This window comes from Bidens hawaiensis, unplaced genomic scaffold (assembly GCF_021521415.1).
Source record: "Bidens hawaiensis isolate Kalapana, Puna unplaced genomic scaffold, B.hawaiensis_p1.1 tig00021180_1, whole genome shotgun sequence".
NCBI lineage: Eukaryota > Viridiplantae > Streptophyta > Magnoliopsida > Asterales > Asteraceae > Bidens > Bidens hawaiensis.
This window is the reverse complement of record NW_027493274.1, coordinates 57366-70635: the sequence shown is the minus strand read 5'-3', so window position 1 is coordinate 70635 and position 13270 is coordinate 57366. Positions and strand designations below refer to the sequence as shown.

The 13270-nt window shown below is 38.1% G+C and overlaps 1 protein-coding gene across 1 annotated transcript; it reads left to right on the top strand.

The window, feature by feature from the left end:
* Positions 1-9813: 9813 nt before the first annotated feature.
* LOC143562843 (mannan endo-1,4-beta-mannosidase 5-like) lies at positions 9814-12161 on the top strand. The gene is made up of 5 exons (XM_077050536.1): positions 9814-10577; positions 10651-10845; positions 10931-11053; positions 11159-11361; positions 11533-12161. The coding sequence occupies exons 1-5, from the start codon at positions 9999-10001 to the stop codon at positions 11975-11977; spliced, it is 1545 nt and encodes a 514-aa protein (XP_076906651.1). The 5' UTR covers positions 9814-9998; the 3' UTR covers positions 11978-12161.
* The last annotated feature ends 1109 nt before the right edge of the window (positions 12162-13270 follow it).

Genomic DNA, 13270 nt, shown 5'->3' with positions numbered 1-13270 from the left:
CGTTTGGAGCTAAGTTTTGCATCAATCGACTTGTTTCCTCTTTCCGATCAAAAGCCTGAAAAATTCAGTATGAAATTCGGAAAAAACTTACCGGCGTTAAGTTTTTTTTTAAAATGGACCATTGAGAGCTAAGTTTTTTAAAATTTGGGACCAATAGTGGCAATTTGAGAGCCAAGTTTTTAATCCAATTTGGCTTATTTAAATATATGTGACCGTGAGCAGACATTCGTTGCATTTTAGAATATAACATTATACTTCAAGTCGAACATGTGAATAGTCGTATTTCATTCATATTGTCTACACATATATTGTTATTTAAAAAATAAAAATAATAAAAATTACTTCCAATGGTGTTTCTTTGAAATGAACATCATCACTGTTTTCATCGTCAAAAAACCACATCATGAGCTATCATAATCTTCTGGATTTTTGGATCGAGTAATCGGTGAGCTTTATACTCAGTCTTGAACCTCATATGCACCTAACTCCTCAATAAGTTGTCAAGCTTCTTCACGTGAGTTCCCACTATTTTTGCATACACCACAACCAAATACTTTGAGATGAGCAATGTTCGGTTTTTTTCTTTTAACATCGATCTCGTATGGCGCCATCTTCTTCAAGGCACTACTAGGAATCTGATTCTTGATATACATTATGTGTTGGATTACTTAACCCTATATGTAATTCGGAACAACCATTGATTTTAACATTCTCCATGTCATCTCTAGTAAGGTTTTTCTCCGTGTTTCAATTAACTACCTTGTCTTGTTAGGACATGTACGCATCGTTAAATATCTTCGAATGCCTTTCATGTCGGAAAATTGGTTGAACTCATGTGAGGTAAACTTATCACCTCGTTTGGTACGAAACATTTTGATCTTTTTCTATAACATAAATCATTTCAAACTTTTAGTGATGTCTACGAAGTTTGAAATGTCTTGTTTGGGTAAGCTCACTTACTATCTCATAATAGAAGTCTCACTGTTAGAGAATGAGATTCAAATCCATCCAAGTGCTTATGCTCAATGGTTATTAAAAGAAGCAAGGATGGAGGAGTGCTATTCAAACCATGTATACCCATGGATCGTATGTGAAATTATCTAACTAGGAGGATGATGTTGATGCATATGAAACCAGTACTAGAAGTTGGTCAGATGTCTTCGTTATTTGTTATACACTCGACCAGACATGCCATTTTTGGTTGGCAAATAGACACATGTAAACTCCAAAGAAGTCTCATTTGGCAGCGATTAAAAAAATTCTTCAGTGAATTTAACAAGCTGTTGGGAAAAAAAGGATCAAGTATAAACAAGTCAGATCAAAGGTGTTGATCGGGTAAAATAACAGAAACCTAATATTGATGAAGATGATGAAAGAAACACTACTAGTCATGTGTTTTATTTTAAAGGTGCCCTAATTTCTTAGAGCTCACAAAAGTAATGCACCATAGCACTTTCATCATGCAAGGCAAAGTACATAGGGGCGAGCTAGGTTGCGAGCTAACCCGTATGGTTGCTTGAATTGTATGGAGGGAAGTTTCAAGAAGTGGTGTTAAAAATTGATAACACACAAGCACTTGCTTTGGTTTAAATCCCAGTAAGCTATACTCAAAGCAAGCACATAAAGTATCGGTTTCACTATATACTAGAGCTTGTGGAACAAAACGAGTTAATGGTGGAACGCATATTAGTGGCAAGGAACAATGTGCAAGCATTCTTACGAAAGCTCCTACAAGGTAGAAACAAGTTTGATGAAATGTGAAGATTGTTTAATGTTGGAAATGAGGAGGTGACAAGATTGGCAATATTTGGGTTCATAGGATTCACTAATGTTGTAATTGGTTTATAGGGTTACAAAGTTTTATTATATTTGGTATTACTTATTGGTTAAGTCAAGGTTAGGGATGAGAAAATTCGTTGCTGGTACCGAAATCGGTACCGGTTTGGTATCGTTTGTACCGAATCAATACCAAAATTTTGAGTTTTAGTACCGGTACCGGTACGGTATTTCCCGATTTTTTACTTTCAATATATACCTGTACCGTCCAGGTACCGATACCGAACCGAAGATTTCAGTATCGGTATAAACATCTACGATTATCGGGATCGAGATTTTCGAGACAGGGCCGGTTAGTACCGGTAGCCGATCTCATCCCTAGTCAGGGCACCCTTATAAATTACATATCCATAATTAGAGTTATTGTATTATGTATTATTGCAATCGACTTTTGAATTAATTTATTAATTATAATAATTTGGGAGTTCACTCTAGAATTATGTGTTAGCTAGGTTTGTACCTGCCGCGATGCGGCGGTACATTAACGTGCATTCGATTAGTAGAAGTTCGCTATGGTCGTGACGTACATTAACGTGTATTCGGTTGTTAGAAGTTCGTTATGATACCAACACTAAACCGAAAACATTAATATGCCAACGTAGAAAACAGTAGTGAGACTGATATAACTGATATATAAATAAATAACAAATTAAAGAAAAAACAAATACAACTTATGATCAAAGCAACACGAATTTAATTGGTATCGGTTAACTTCATTATGAAATTGACATTAAACCTAAAGATTAAATTAGCAAACATCCAGAATACCCGTATAATTTATTATACCAAAAAAATAACTCATTTAAATCGATGTTTACCGGGTCGATAAAACTTGGATGTTTCGGCGGCAAGTCGACACGAATTGGGCAATTATGGTTACGTTCGTTACGACATAGGAACTAAACACAATACAAAACATTGGCCGGTACCCAGGCGTTACGGCGACTAGTAGACGCGAATTGTGTCGGTTTTGATAACGTTCGTTACGATACTGAACTAAAAAATAATCAAATATTGTATGACGCGTCACAAGCTGGTGCCACCATGTGGACCATGTTGTTTGTTGCAGCTGTAGAACAGAAAAAAAACAACGATCGGTAAAACCCGGGCATGACGAGGAGAATCCATCTGAATTGGGTTGGTTTCAGTTACGTTCATTACGATATTAGAACTAAAATTAAAAAAAAAAACAAAAATAAAGTTGGATGATGTGTTAGAAGCTGGTGCCGCCGCATGGACCAATTACGTTTTACGACACCAAACTTCTCAAATATATATAACCAGTGTTATACCCGGCGCATTGTGCCGGGCAAATTGGTAAAAATCGGGCGATGATAAACCCAAACCCAGGCATTGAGGCGGTAAGTTGACGCAATTCCGTCGGTTTAGGTTAAGTGTGTTATGATACCGGAACTAAAAACCAAAATGAAAAAAAAATATAAAAATTTGAGATGAATTAATTGAGTGGCATAAGTCGCTAACACTCAGATGTTGGGAAGATCCGAGCATTGCCGATCCCGGAGGTTTAGGTGACGCAAATTCGGCTGATTTTCGTCTCATTTGTTACGAACTGAAACTAAAACAAAATGCAGTGAGTGTACGCGAATTTGTTCAGTTTCTTTTATGTTTGTCACGGTACCGGAACTAAAACAAACAAAATTCAAGGACCAATACGGTGCTGCTAAGTGGCCCAATCGACACTTAACAACACCAAAGTTTTATAATAATAATAATAATAATAATAATAATAATAATAATAATACTCCCTCCGTCCCATTATAAGTGTCATAGTTTGATTTTTCAAATCTTTCTTGTTTAGCTTTGACCGACAATATTTTTGTTTGTGTTATATAATACTTGATGTAAAATATATGAATGGATTGGGTTTTATATGTATTTTACATTGATATAATTTTCATCAAGTATTATATGACTCGAACAAAACTATTTACGGTCAAGGTTTCAAAAAAGAAAGACTTGAAAAGTCAAACTATGACACTTATAATAGAACGGAGGGAGTAATAATAATAATAATAATAATAATAATAATATAATTTGTGAATTGATATTCCTTATTGAAACTTCACGTTAAAATCATTAATTCGTTATCATTTTTAGCTCAAACCACACTGCTATGAAAATAGTTATTTGCGATTTACTCGTAACAATCATAAATCAGCCGCTAAAGACATTTAGTGACTTTTTTTTTTACTTAAAGATCTTTGTCGGTGCAACTACCATATATTCAATGGAAACTATCTAATGAAGTTTAGTATACATTTACTTTAAAAAAGAGGTTCCATACTTTTTGACTTAAAAACGTAGGAGCCTAAAGTAGGGAGGCAAATATCAAAGATGTAGAAATTTAAACGTAGGTCGATACTTCGATTATATATAAGGATTACAATCAATATCTCATCCATGCACTTGTTCAAGAATGATAAACGATAATTAACGCACAACTTATAAATAACCGACTTATATTATAACTAGAAAATATAACTCAAAAAACTGATTACAATAACTTTGATAGTGATGGTGGTGATTGTTGTGTTTGTTGTTGATGTTGTATCTAACACTAACTTTGTACATTTATTTATACTAGTAACCCAACTTGGTCACCAAGCATAATATGTGGTCACCACTCAACTTGGCCACCAAGGTGAACTTGGGCAACAAGGACAACTTGGCCAACAATGTGAACTTGGCCACCAAGCATATGGAATGTTTCATAATACCCCTTAGACTTTAACCGACTTGTTAAGACCTCTTAGGCCCGGTTCACCAACTTGTGACCCGGAATAGAAATTAATCCAACATTCACCCCCCCTAATTTCTGATTTGGATTAGAAAGGTCTTCAACTCCAAGTAACTCGCGCATCTCCGTGAACTTGATTATTGAGAGTGCTTTAGTGAGGATATCAGCTCGTTGCTCTTTCCCACTAATGTGCTCAACATCGACCTCGCCATCGTTGTAGCAATCTCGGATAAAATGAAAACGAGACTTTATATGCTTTGTTCGGTTGTGAAAAACCGGATTTTTCACAAGGGCTATTGCAGACGTGTTATCAACTTTCAACACAACTTTCTGCAACGCTTCTCCAGTCAACTCGCCCAACAACTCTCGGAGCCATACAGCTTGACACGCGGCTGCTAAAGCCGCCATGTACTCGGCTTCACACTATGAGAGTGCAACTGTCGCTTGCTTTTGTGAGCACCATGTAATTGGAGATTGCTCGTAATAAAACACATACCCCGTGGTACTTCTACCATCATCCTCATCTATATTGTGACTACTATCATTGTACCCGACAAGTCGTTTGGACCCGTTCTTCCCGTACTTGATCCCGTAACTCGTCGTTTTCTTCAAATATCTCAATAGGTATCGTATTGCCATACCATGAGATTCTCGTGGGCTTTGCATATATCGACTAACAATACCCACGGAGTATGCCATATCCGGACGAGTGTGTAATAAATACTGTAAGCAACCCACTACCTTTCGATACTCGGTTGCATCGAGTTCGACTTCATTCTCGGCTTTTGAGTATTTCACACCATGATCCATCGGGACTTGAGACGGATTACAGTTTTGCATACCTGTGTCATTCAGAATTCTTTTGGCGTATCCTTCTTGTGTAATTATTATCCCGTCCTCTCGTTGGAATACTTCGATTCCGAGATAGTAGGTTAACTTCCCGAGATCCGACATCTCAAACTTGGTCGCCATACCCTTTTTGAAATCGGAAATTATACTCGAGCTTGTACTTGTCACAAATAAATCATCCACATACACGGCTACAATCAAAAAATGTTTCCCATCCTTCTTTCGGTAAATCGATTGTTCCTTGGAACATTTTTGAAAACTTCATGTCTCGTAGGATGTTATCGAGCTTTGTGTTCCAAGCTCGGGGAGCTTGCCTTAACCCGTACAAGGCCTTTGACAACTTGTAAACTTTTGCCTCCTCGCCTTTTTTCTCGTATCCTTCGGGTTGAGAAACGAACACAACTTCTTTCAATTCACCATGTAGAAATGCCGTCTTAACATCAAGATGGTGGATTTCCCACCCGTTAGATGCAGCCAATGCGATTAGTAACCGAACGGTCTCGATCGGGCTACCGGAGCGAAAACATCATCAAAGTCAATCCCGGGTTGTTGCACGTAACCCTTTGCAACCAACCGAGTTTTGTACTTGTTTATAGTTCCATCCGCATTTCGTTTGATTTTGAACACCAACTTCAACCCGATGCATTTTGCACCCTTTGGAAGTTCGACTAACCTCCATGTTTCATTCTTATTTATCGAATCGATCTCGGTATTCATAGCACGAACCCATTCTTGGTTCGACTTAGCCTCAAAATAGCTACTCGGTTCACCACTTGCTGTAAGAAGCAATTGCTCATAGTCAGAGTCAATATGTAACACATAATCTTCTTGTAATCTTCTTGGTAAAACCGAGACTCGGGTTGAACGCCTTAGACCCGTTTGGGCCTCATTTTCACCCGAATGGACCTGTGACCCGTTACTCATCGATTGAACTTGAGAGCGGGTTGAGGAATTAGGCCCGGTATGACTTGGTTCGGCTGAATCGTTGGACTCGGGTTAAACTGGTGATGTAGGTTCAGAGCTTCGGCTACCTGGGTTGCTTCTAGACGTTTCTTCAATAGTGGGTTCGATTTGACCAGTTCCATAGTCAACCGCACCCCCCCCCCCCAAACAATAGAAAACATAACCGGCTCGTAGTTATTCTTCTCGACTTTCTTTACCTAATTCCACCCTTTGTTTTCGTTAACCACAACGTCTCGACTAACAACAATTTTCCGGGTGTTCGGATCGAAGAGACGGTATGCTTTTGAACCCGTCTCCGAACTGAGATAAACGAGCTGTCTTGACCTATCATCAAGTTTCTTTAGATGTACACTATCAACTTTAGCATACGCCATGCACCCAAATACTCGAACGTGTTCAATAATCAGTTTCTTTTTCTTGAATCGTTCATATGGAGTTTGATCAACCAATGCCTGGGTTGGAACCCGATTGATTAAAAAGGTTGAATGTCGGACCGCTTCTCCCCACATATAGTTTGGTACCTGCACTGCCTTTAGAATACTCCGCACCATCCCCATTAAAGTTCTGTTGCGCCTTTCTACCACGGCGTGTACGGAGCGGTTAAATGCCGAATAATTCCACTTTCATCGCAGAACCAATTGAAATCATGTGAAGTGAATTCTCCTCCACTATCGGTTCGAAGAATTTTCATTGGTAAACCCGCCTCCGTCTCGATTAGGGATTTAAACCTCTTAAAACTTTCAAACGCTTCACCTTTTTCTTTCAATAAAAAGGTCCACATATATCGTGAGTAATCATCTATAATAACAAAGACATACCTATTACCCGAGATAGTGGATGGGGTTATTGGACCGCACAAATCACCATGAGCTAACTCCAAAGGTTGGGATGCTCTAAACGAGGATGTAGCCGGAAACGAACGCCTCGTTTGTTTAGCCACCAAACACGATTCACACAACTGATTTTCGTTTTCAACATGTGGTAAACCTCGTACAAGATCCTTCTTAGCCATCGATTTCATTAACTCGAAATTGATGTGCCCAAGTCTTGCGTGCCAACGCCATGCATCATCTTCAATCTTTGATTGCAAACACACTGGAGCTCCAATTTTCATTCGTATTTTATAGAGTCGGTTTTTGGATCTCTTGACCTTCATAAGTAACCTCCCGTTCTCATCTTACATGGTCAGAAGATCATGTTTCATCCGAATGTCTCATCCGGACTCCGTTGCTTGACAGAGACTTATTATATTATTTTTAACTCCGGAATATAATAAATCTCGGTTAACAAGTCTTGGTCACCCGATTTTCCTTGGAAAGAATTGAGACTTTTCCTTTGATTTGAACAAATGACCCATCTCCGAACTTAACCCTCCCGGTTATGTTCTCGTTTAACTCTTAAAAAAACGACCGGTTTCCCGTCATATGATTACTTGCCCCATTATCCAAATACCATACATCATCTTCGACCCATTCGGTCTCGTATTTCTTTGGTATTAGGTTTTGTTAATTTAAGAACACAACTTGATGCATATACGCCGCATCAGCAAAAATTTCACGGGCTTCGGTTTTGTTTGCTTCTTGACCCTTTTGAACTCGGTCCGGGCAACCGGATGCAAAGTGACCAAACTGGTCACATCGGTAACATAAAATCTTTGACCGATCTTTCTTCACCCTTACTTTCCCCGACTTGATAACCCTTGTTCGGTACTAGGGGTTCGGTATTGGCCATTGAAACGGCCTCGACCGCGACCTCGACCTCCTCGTCCTCGTCCCCCATTAGATTCAAAACTTCTATGACTTAATGAATCATATTTACCGAATAAAAGTTTACCTTGGTCACCCCCTTGAATTTCTTCTTCTCAGATTCGCTCCTCATAGGCTCGGAGTCGGCCTACGACATCTTCAAATCCAGTTTTATTGAGATCCAACATTTGCTCAAGCGAAACAACCATTTGAATATACTTCGATCTTGGGAGACTTTTGAGAGACTTCTTTACCAACCTTGCTTCATCTATAACTTCGCCGAGAGCTGCTGATTTCGAGGTAATGCTCGATAACTTTCCCGCAAAGTTATCTATGGAATCTGACTCGTTCATCTTCATATTGTCAAATTCCATTGACAAGGTTTGGAGACGTGCTTCTCTAACCCGTTCGGCACCTAAGTGTCGGGTTTTAATCGAATCCCACATGGATTTAGCAGTTTCTTGATCTCCAATTTGCATTATCAAGGTTTCAGGTATGAATTGAAACAACAAGGCCATAGCCATGTCATTTTTGTCTTCATCGGGGACACCCGAGTTGATGGTGTCCCAAACTTTGTGAACTCTTAGGACTACTTTCATCCTTATAGCCCACACGGTATAGTTCGTTGTAGTTAACATTGGACACTGAACGGAAGATGGCCAATTCTCTTTCCCCTTTGGCAGCAGCGGTGGAGTCGTGTCACCCATGGCTACTCAAACCCAACTTGTTTGAATAAAGTAACAACTGAACGAACTATGCTATCGACAATGACAACAACTTCTTTGGGAGATCAAACCAACTTGTTCGGTCTACCACGATAACAACTTCTTCAGGATATCAAGCCAACTTGTTCGATCGAGACACCTTCTTTGTTGGCCGCTAATTATCACGTCCTTGAACCGAGCTCTGATACCAATTCAAGAATGATAAACGATAATTAACGCACAACTTATAAATAACCGACTTATATTATAACCAGAAAATATAACTCAAAAAACTGATTACAATAACTTTGGTAGTAATGGTGGTGATTGTTGTGTTTGTTGTTGATGTTGTATTTAACACTAACTTTGTACATCTATTTATACTAGTAACCCAACTTGGTAACCAAGCATAATATGTGGTCACCACTCAACTTGGCCATCAAGGTGAACTTGGGCAACAAGGTCAACTTGGCCAACAAGGTGAACTTGGCCACCAAGCATATGAAATATTTCATAATACCCCTTAGACTTTAACCGACTCGTTAAAACCTCTTAGGCCTGGTTCACCGACTTGTGACCCGGAATAGAAATTAATCCAACACTTGTATCAACAAAATAGATTCCAATTCCATAGTAAATACCGAACTGTTAATTTTGCAATTTCACTATTTTTATTTTTTTATTTTGTGGCATTACAAAATAGGTTATAATCAAACATACGCTTCCAAGAAACTCGGTCAACATGGACCAAGTATTCTGTTGACCCATTTTATCTGCATGGGCCCGTAAACGACTTAACCCGTACTCGACCCGAAACATCAAGATTAATCCAACAAGGGGCACAACTCGTATAGTGGCCCGGGTCTCCCCCACACCCACAAATGTTTTGCATATTAGTGTAAATTTCCCTGTTTAGTCCAAAAATTTGCGCCAGCCTTCATTAATATATATAGATTTAGTGACAGTTGCCATGAGAATTAAGAAAAATTAAGTAAATGCTGGGAAAAGGATAAAAGCGGGATCACTTGTAATTTTTAACCTCAAATTAAGCACATACGTATGAGTGTCTGATCTGCTTGCAGAAACCGAAACAAACAACACAATATATACACACCTATATTACTTTTCACAAACAAAAATCTAATGACCCATACGCCAATGTTGGTTACTTGCTTGTTCAATAAGTATTTTTTATTACAACCACTGCAGTGGCCATCTTCTAGTTCAAGAAAATGCGGCACAATTCCTGGCTCTTCTATTTCTTCCAATTTCTTTTTCACTTCTATTTTTAGCAAACTTTCATGCATAAATACCAACGTTTCCAACCATCTCATGCATTCAAATATTCGACCAACAATGGCTACTTACGTCGAATCTGGCAGGCTTTCATGGAGTGTTATTTTCTTTGCTTTTGTTCTATACATGTCATTTTGTGGTTGTGCATGTGAAGCTAGGGTTCACGGAGGTAAAGGAGGCGGCTTTGTTCGAACCAAAGGAACTAGCTTTGTTCTCAACGGTTCACCTTTTCTGTTCAACGGTTTTAATGCATATTGGATGATGAATGTAGCCTCAGATCCGAGTGAGAGGTACAAAGTGACCCAAGTCCTACAAGACGCTGCGGATGCTGGTCTATTTGTTTGTCGCACATGGGCGTTTGAAGACGGTTCTAATGATAAAGCTTTACAAATTTCACCAGGAGTATACGATGAACGTGTATTTCAGGTACATACCGTCTTTTATTTTGTTTTAGAATGAAAGGACATTTATACTGACGAAAGATGTGATTTATACATAGGGATTGGATTTTGTGGTGGCACAAGCAAGAAAATACGGTCTGAAGTTGATATTAAGTTTTGTTAACAATTACAAAGACTTTGGAGGAAGACCACAATACGTTGAGTGGGCTAGAAGCTCGGGTGCTCATGTCAAAAGTGATGACGATTTCTACACAAATTCTATAGTTAAAGGGTATTACAAGAACCATGTTGAAGTAAGTTCAAAATTAAAATTAATGTTTAATGTATATGATCAAAATATGTAATTTTAGTGACTTATAGGCATAATTTTGATTGCAGAGAGTTATCACCAGAGTCAATACGATCACCAAAATTCCTTACAAGGAGGACACCACAATCATGGCATGGGAACTCATAAACGAACCCCGTTGCCAAGTAGATTACTCGGGACGAATGGTTAATGTGAGTGAATATTGTAGTTTCTTTATTAAAATGATTCTTTATAGATCATTAAGGACCACGATTTAAGCTCTAAATATATGAATCTGAACTTATATTTCTCTTTAGGTTTGGGTTCAAGAAATGGCTGCCTTTGTTAAATCATTAGATCAACATCATTTGTTGGAGGTTGGGATGGAAGGGTTTTACGGAGACACAATGCCCCAACGAAAACAAATAAACCCGGGTTACCAAGTTGGAACAGATTTCATTAGCAACAATCTTGTTAGAGAAATCGATTTCACCACTATACATGCCTATCCTGATCAATGGTAATAATATTATCAGTTAATATATTGTTCTATCTACAAATACAAGTAGCTAGCCAGTTAATATATTGTTCTATCTACAAATACAAGTAGCTAGCTAGATTGCGCTACGTACATGCAATAATAATATCGAGTTCAAATTAGATTTATGTACCATGTCTTTCTTCTTTGAAGGTTTTATGGACAAACTGACGATTCACAAATGGCATTTATGCAAAGATGGATGTCGAGTCATTACGAAGATTCAAGAACTGTCTTAAAGAAGCCGCTTGTGATAGCAGAATTTGGAAAGTCTAGCAAAGATCCGGATTTTAATATTAACAAAAGAGATTCATACATGAATGCTGTTTATAGAAACATCTACATGGAAGCAAGGACTGGAGGGACGGTTGGCGGTGGTTTAGTGTGGCAACTTATGGCGGATGGAATGGGTTCATACGGAGATGGATACGAAATCATCTTGTCTGAAAACCCATCCACCGATGGCCTCATTTCGCAGCAATCTCATGCCATGACCACTCTATCACATTTGCTACGAACCGGACCTCAAACTGTGCCTCTAGACCATGCTCATGAAATCGAATTTGATCAGGTTGAAGATCTTCTATTGGTGCCTTGAGAGTTTGTAAAAATGACTTTGTGGGCCCACTAATGGTTTTTAAACTTTCGATCTAATTTCGTGATATATACGCTTGATCTATATAAAACTTTTGCTTCTAATCCCCACAATTAAGTTTTTTAAACGGCTTGTTTTGGCTGAAAACCAAGTCATTTTGGAGTTTCCAAATGCCTCAATACGTTATATGAATTGTATTGTATGTTATTAAATACATTGTTTTAATTAAATCTTAATTTGATGAAATGAATCGAGATTCTTCATAAGGAAACTGTTTGCTACAAGGTTTAGTAAGTCTAGGAGCTATAATATGTACAATGTTAGCTTTATCCTTGAGCCTTTCTTGATACTTCACGATGCCTTACGACTATTGACTAACTTAGAATAATGCTTTTCAAACAAATATGTGAGTGAAGCGCTAATGAACATGGCTAACGACACATAACACATTTTATTTGATAAAGAGAGAATAAAAGTTCCGAACACCATGATCATATATACTGCTTACAATATCTAAACGTTCTATAGACATGTTTCATCCTACGTTACAACGGCAAACACCAGACTGTTCGGCCGCTCATAGGTTTTACATATGCCTACAGCTGACACGGCTTGGCATTACTTTATGGTAATCCGTGTAATGAGCATATCTCTGGTATGTGTACTTATAGTAACGTTGTCTCGCTAACTATTATATTCATCAAGAGTATAAACATTCGCAAAGGGTCCAAAATTAATCTTGTATCTTAGATTTTGAATATTCACGTGTTATAAAGCTCAGTTGTCTTGTTAAATATTTCTCATCTCGGTATTGTTTAAGGATATCCTTGGCCTATTTAGCTCGATCATGGTCTAATCAGTTCTTAGACTTCAAAAAGTCTTTATTATTTTTAAGGAGTCGTAAACTATATGTCATCTCAATTTTACTGGAGACCTAGAGTGCATAATAAAATTGAGGTCAATTTCATAAGAAAAATTGTTTTCAATTATGTCATTCTCATGTCAATTATATGTACGTATGTGTAGTTATAGACCACAAACCTTATCGTTAAACAATCTCAAACCAAAATTTACTACTTTTTAAAATTTGAGTGACCTAGAATAATAAGGGCCTAAAGCCATTGATTTATTTCACTCTCCCTTAGCCATCACATGAGTCATGTTCGAGTTTGTGTGTATAAGTTAAGATTTTGATGTTTGTGTCATACCCGATCTTTCAACCTGCAAATACAACCCGTTTACCTGGATCAGAAGTAGCTACAGCCGGCAGGAGTAGGCCCTTTCAATAAGACTCAC

Excerpts from the sequence above, each read along its gene's own strand:
- LOC143562843 (XM_077050536.1), top strand. The coding sequence starts at position 9,999 with ATGACCCATACGCCAATGTTGGTTACTTGCTTGTTCAATAAGTATTTT. Across the intron at positions 11,054-11,158 it reads ACTCGGGACGAATGGTTAAT|GTTTGGGTTCAAGAAATGGC; the intron begins GTGAGTGAATAT and ends ATTTCTCTTTAG. Across the intron at positions 11,362-11,532 it reads CATGCCTATCCTGATCAATG|GTTTTATGGACAAACTGACG; the intron begins GTAATAATATTA and ends TCTTCTTTGAAG.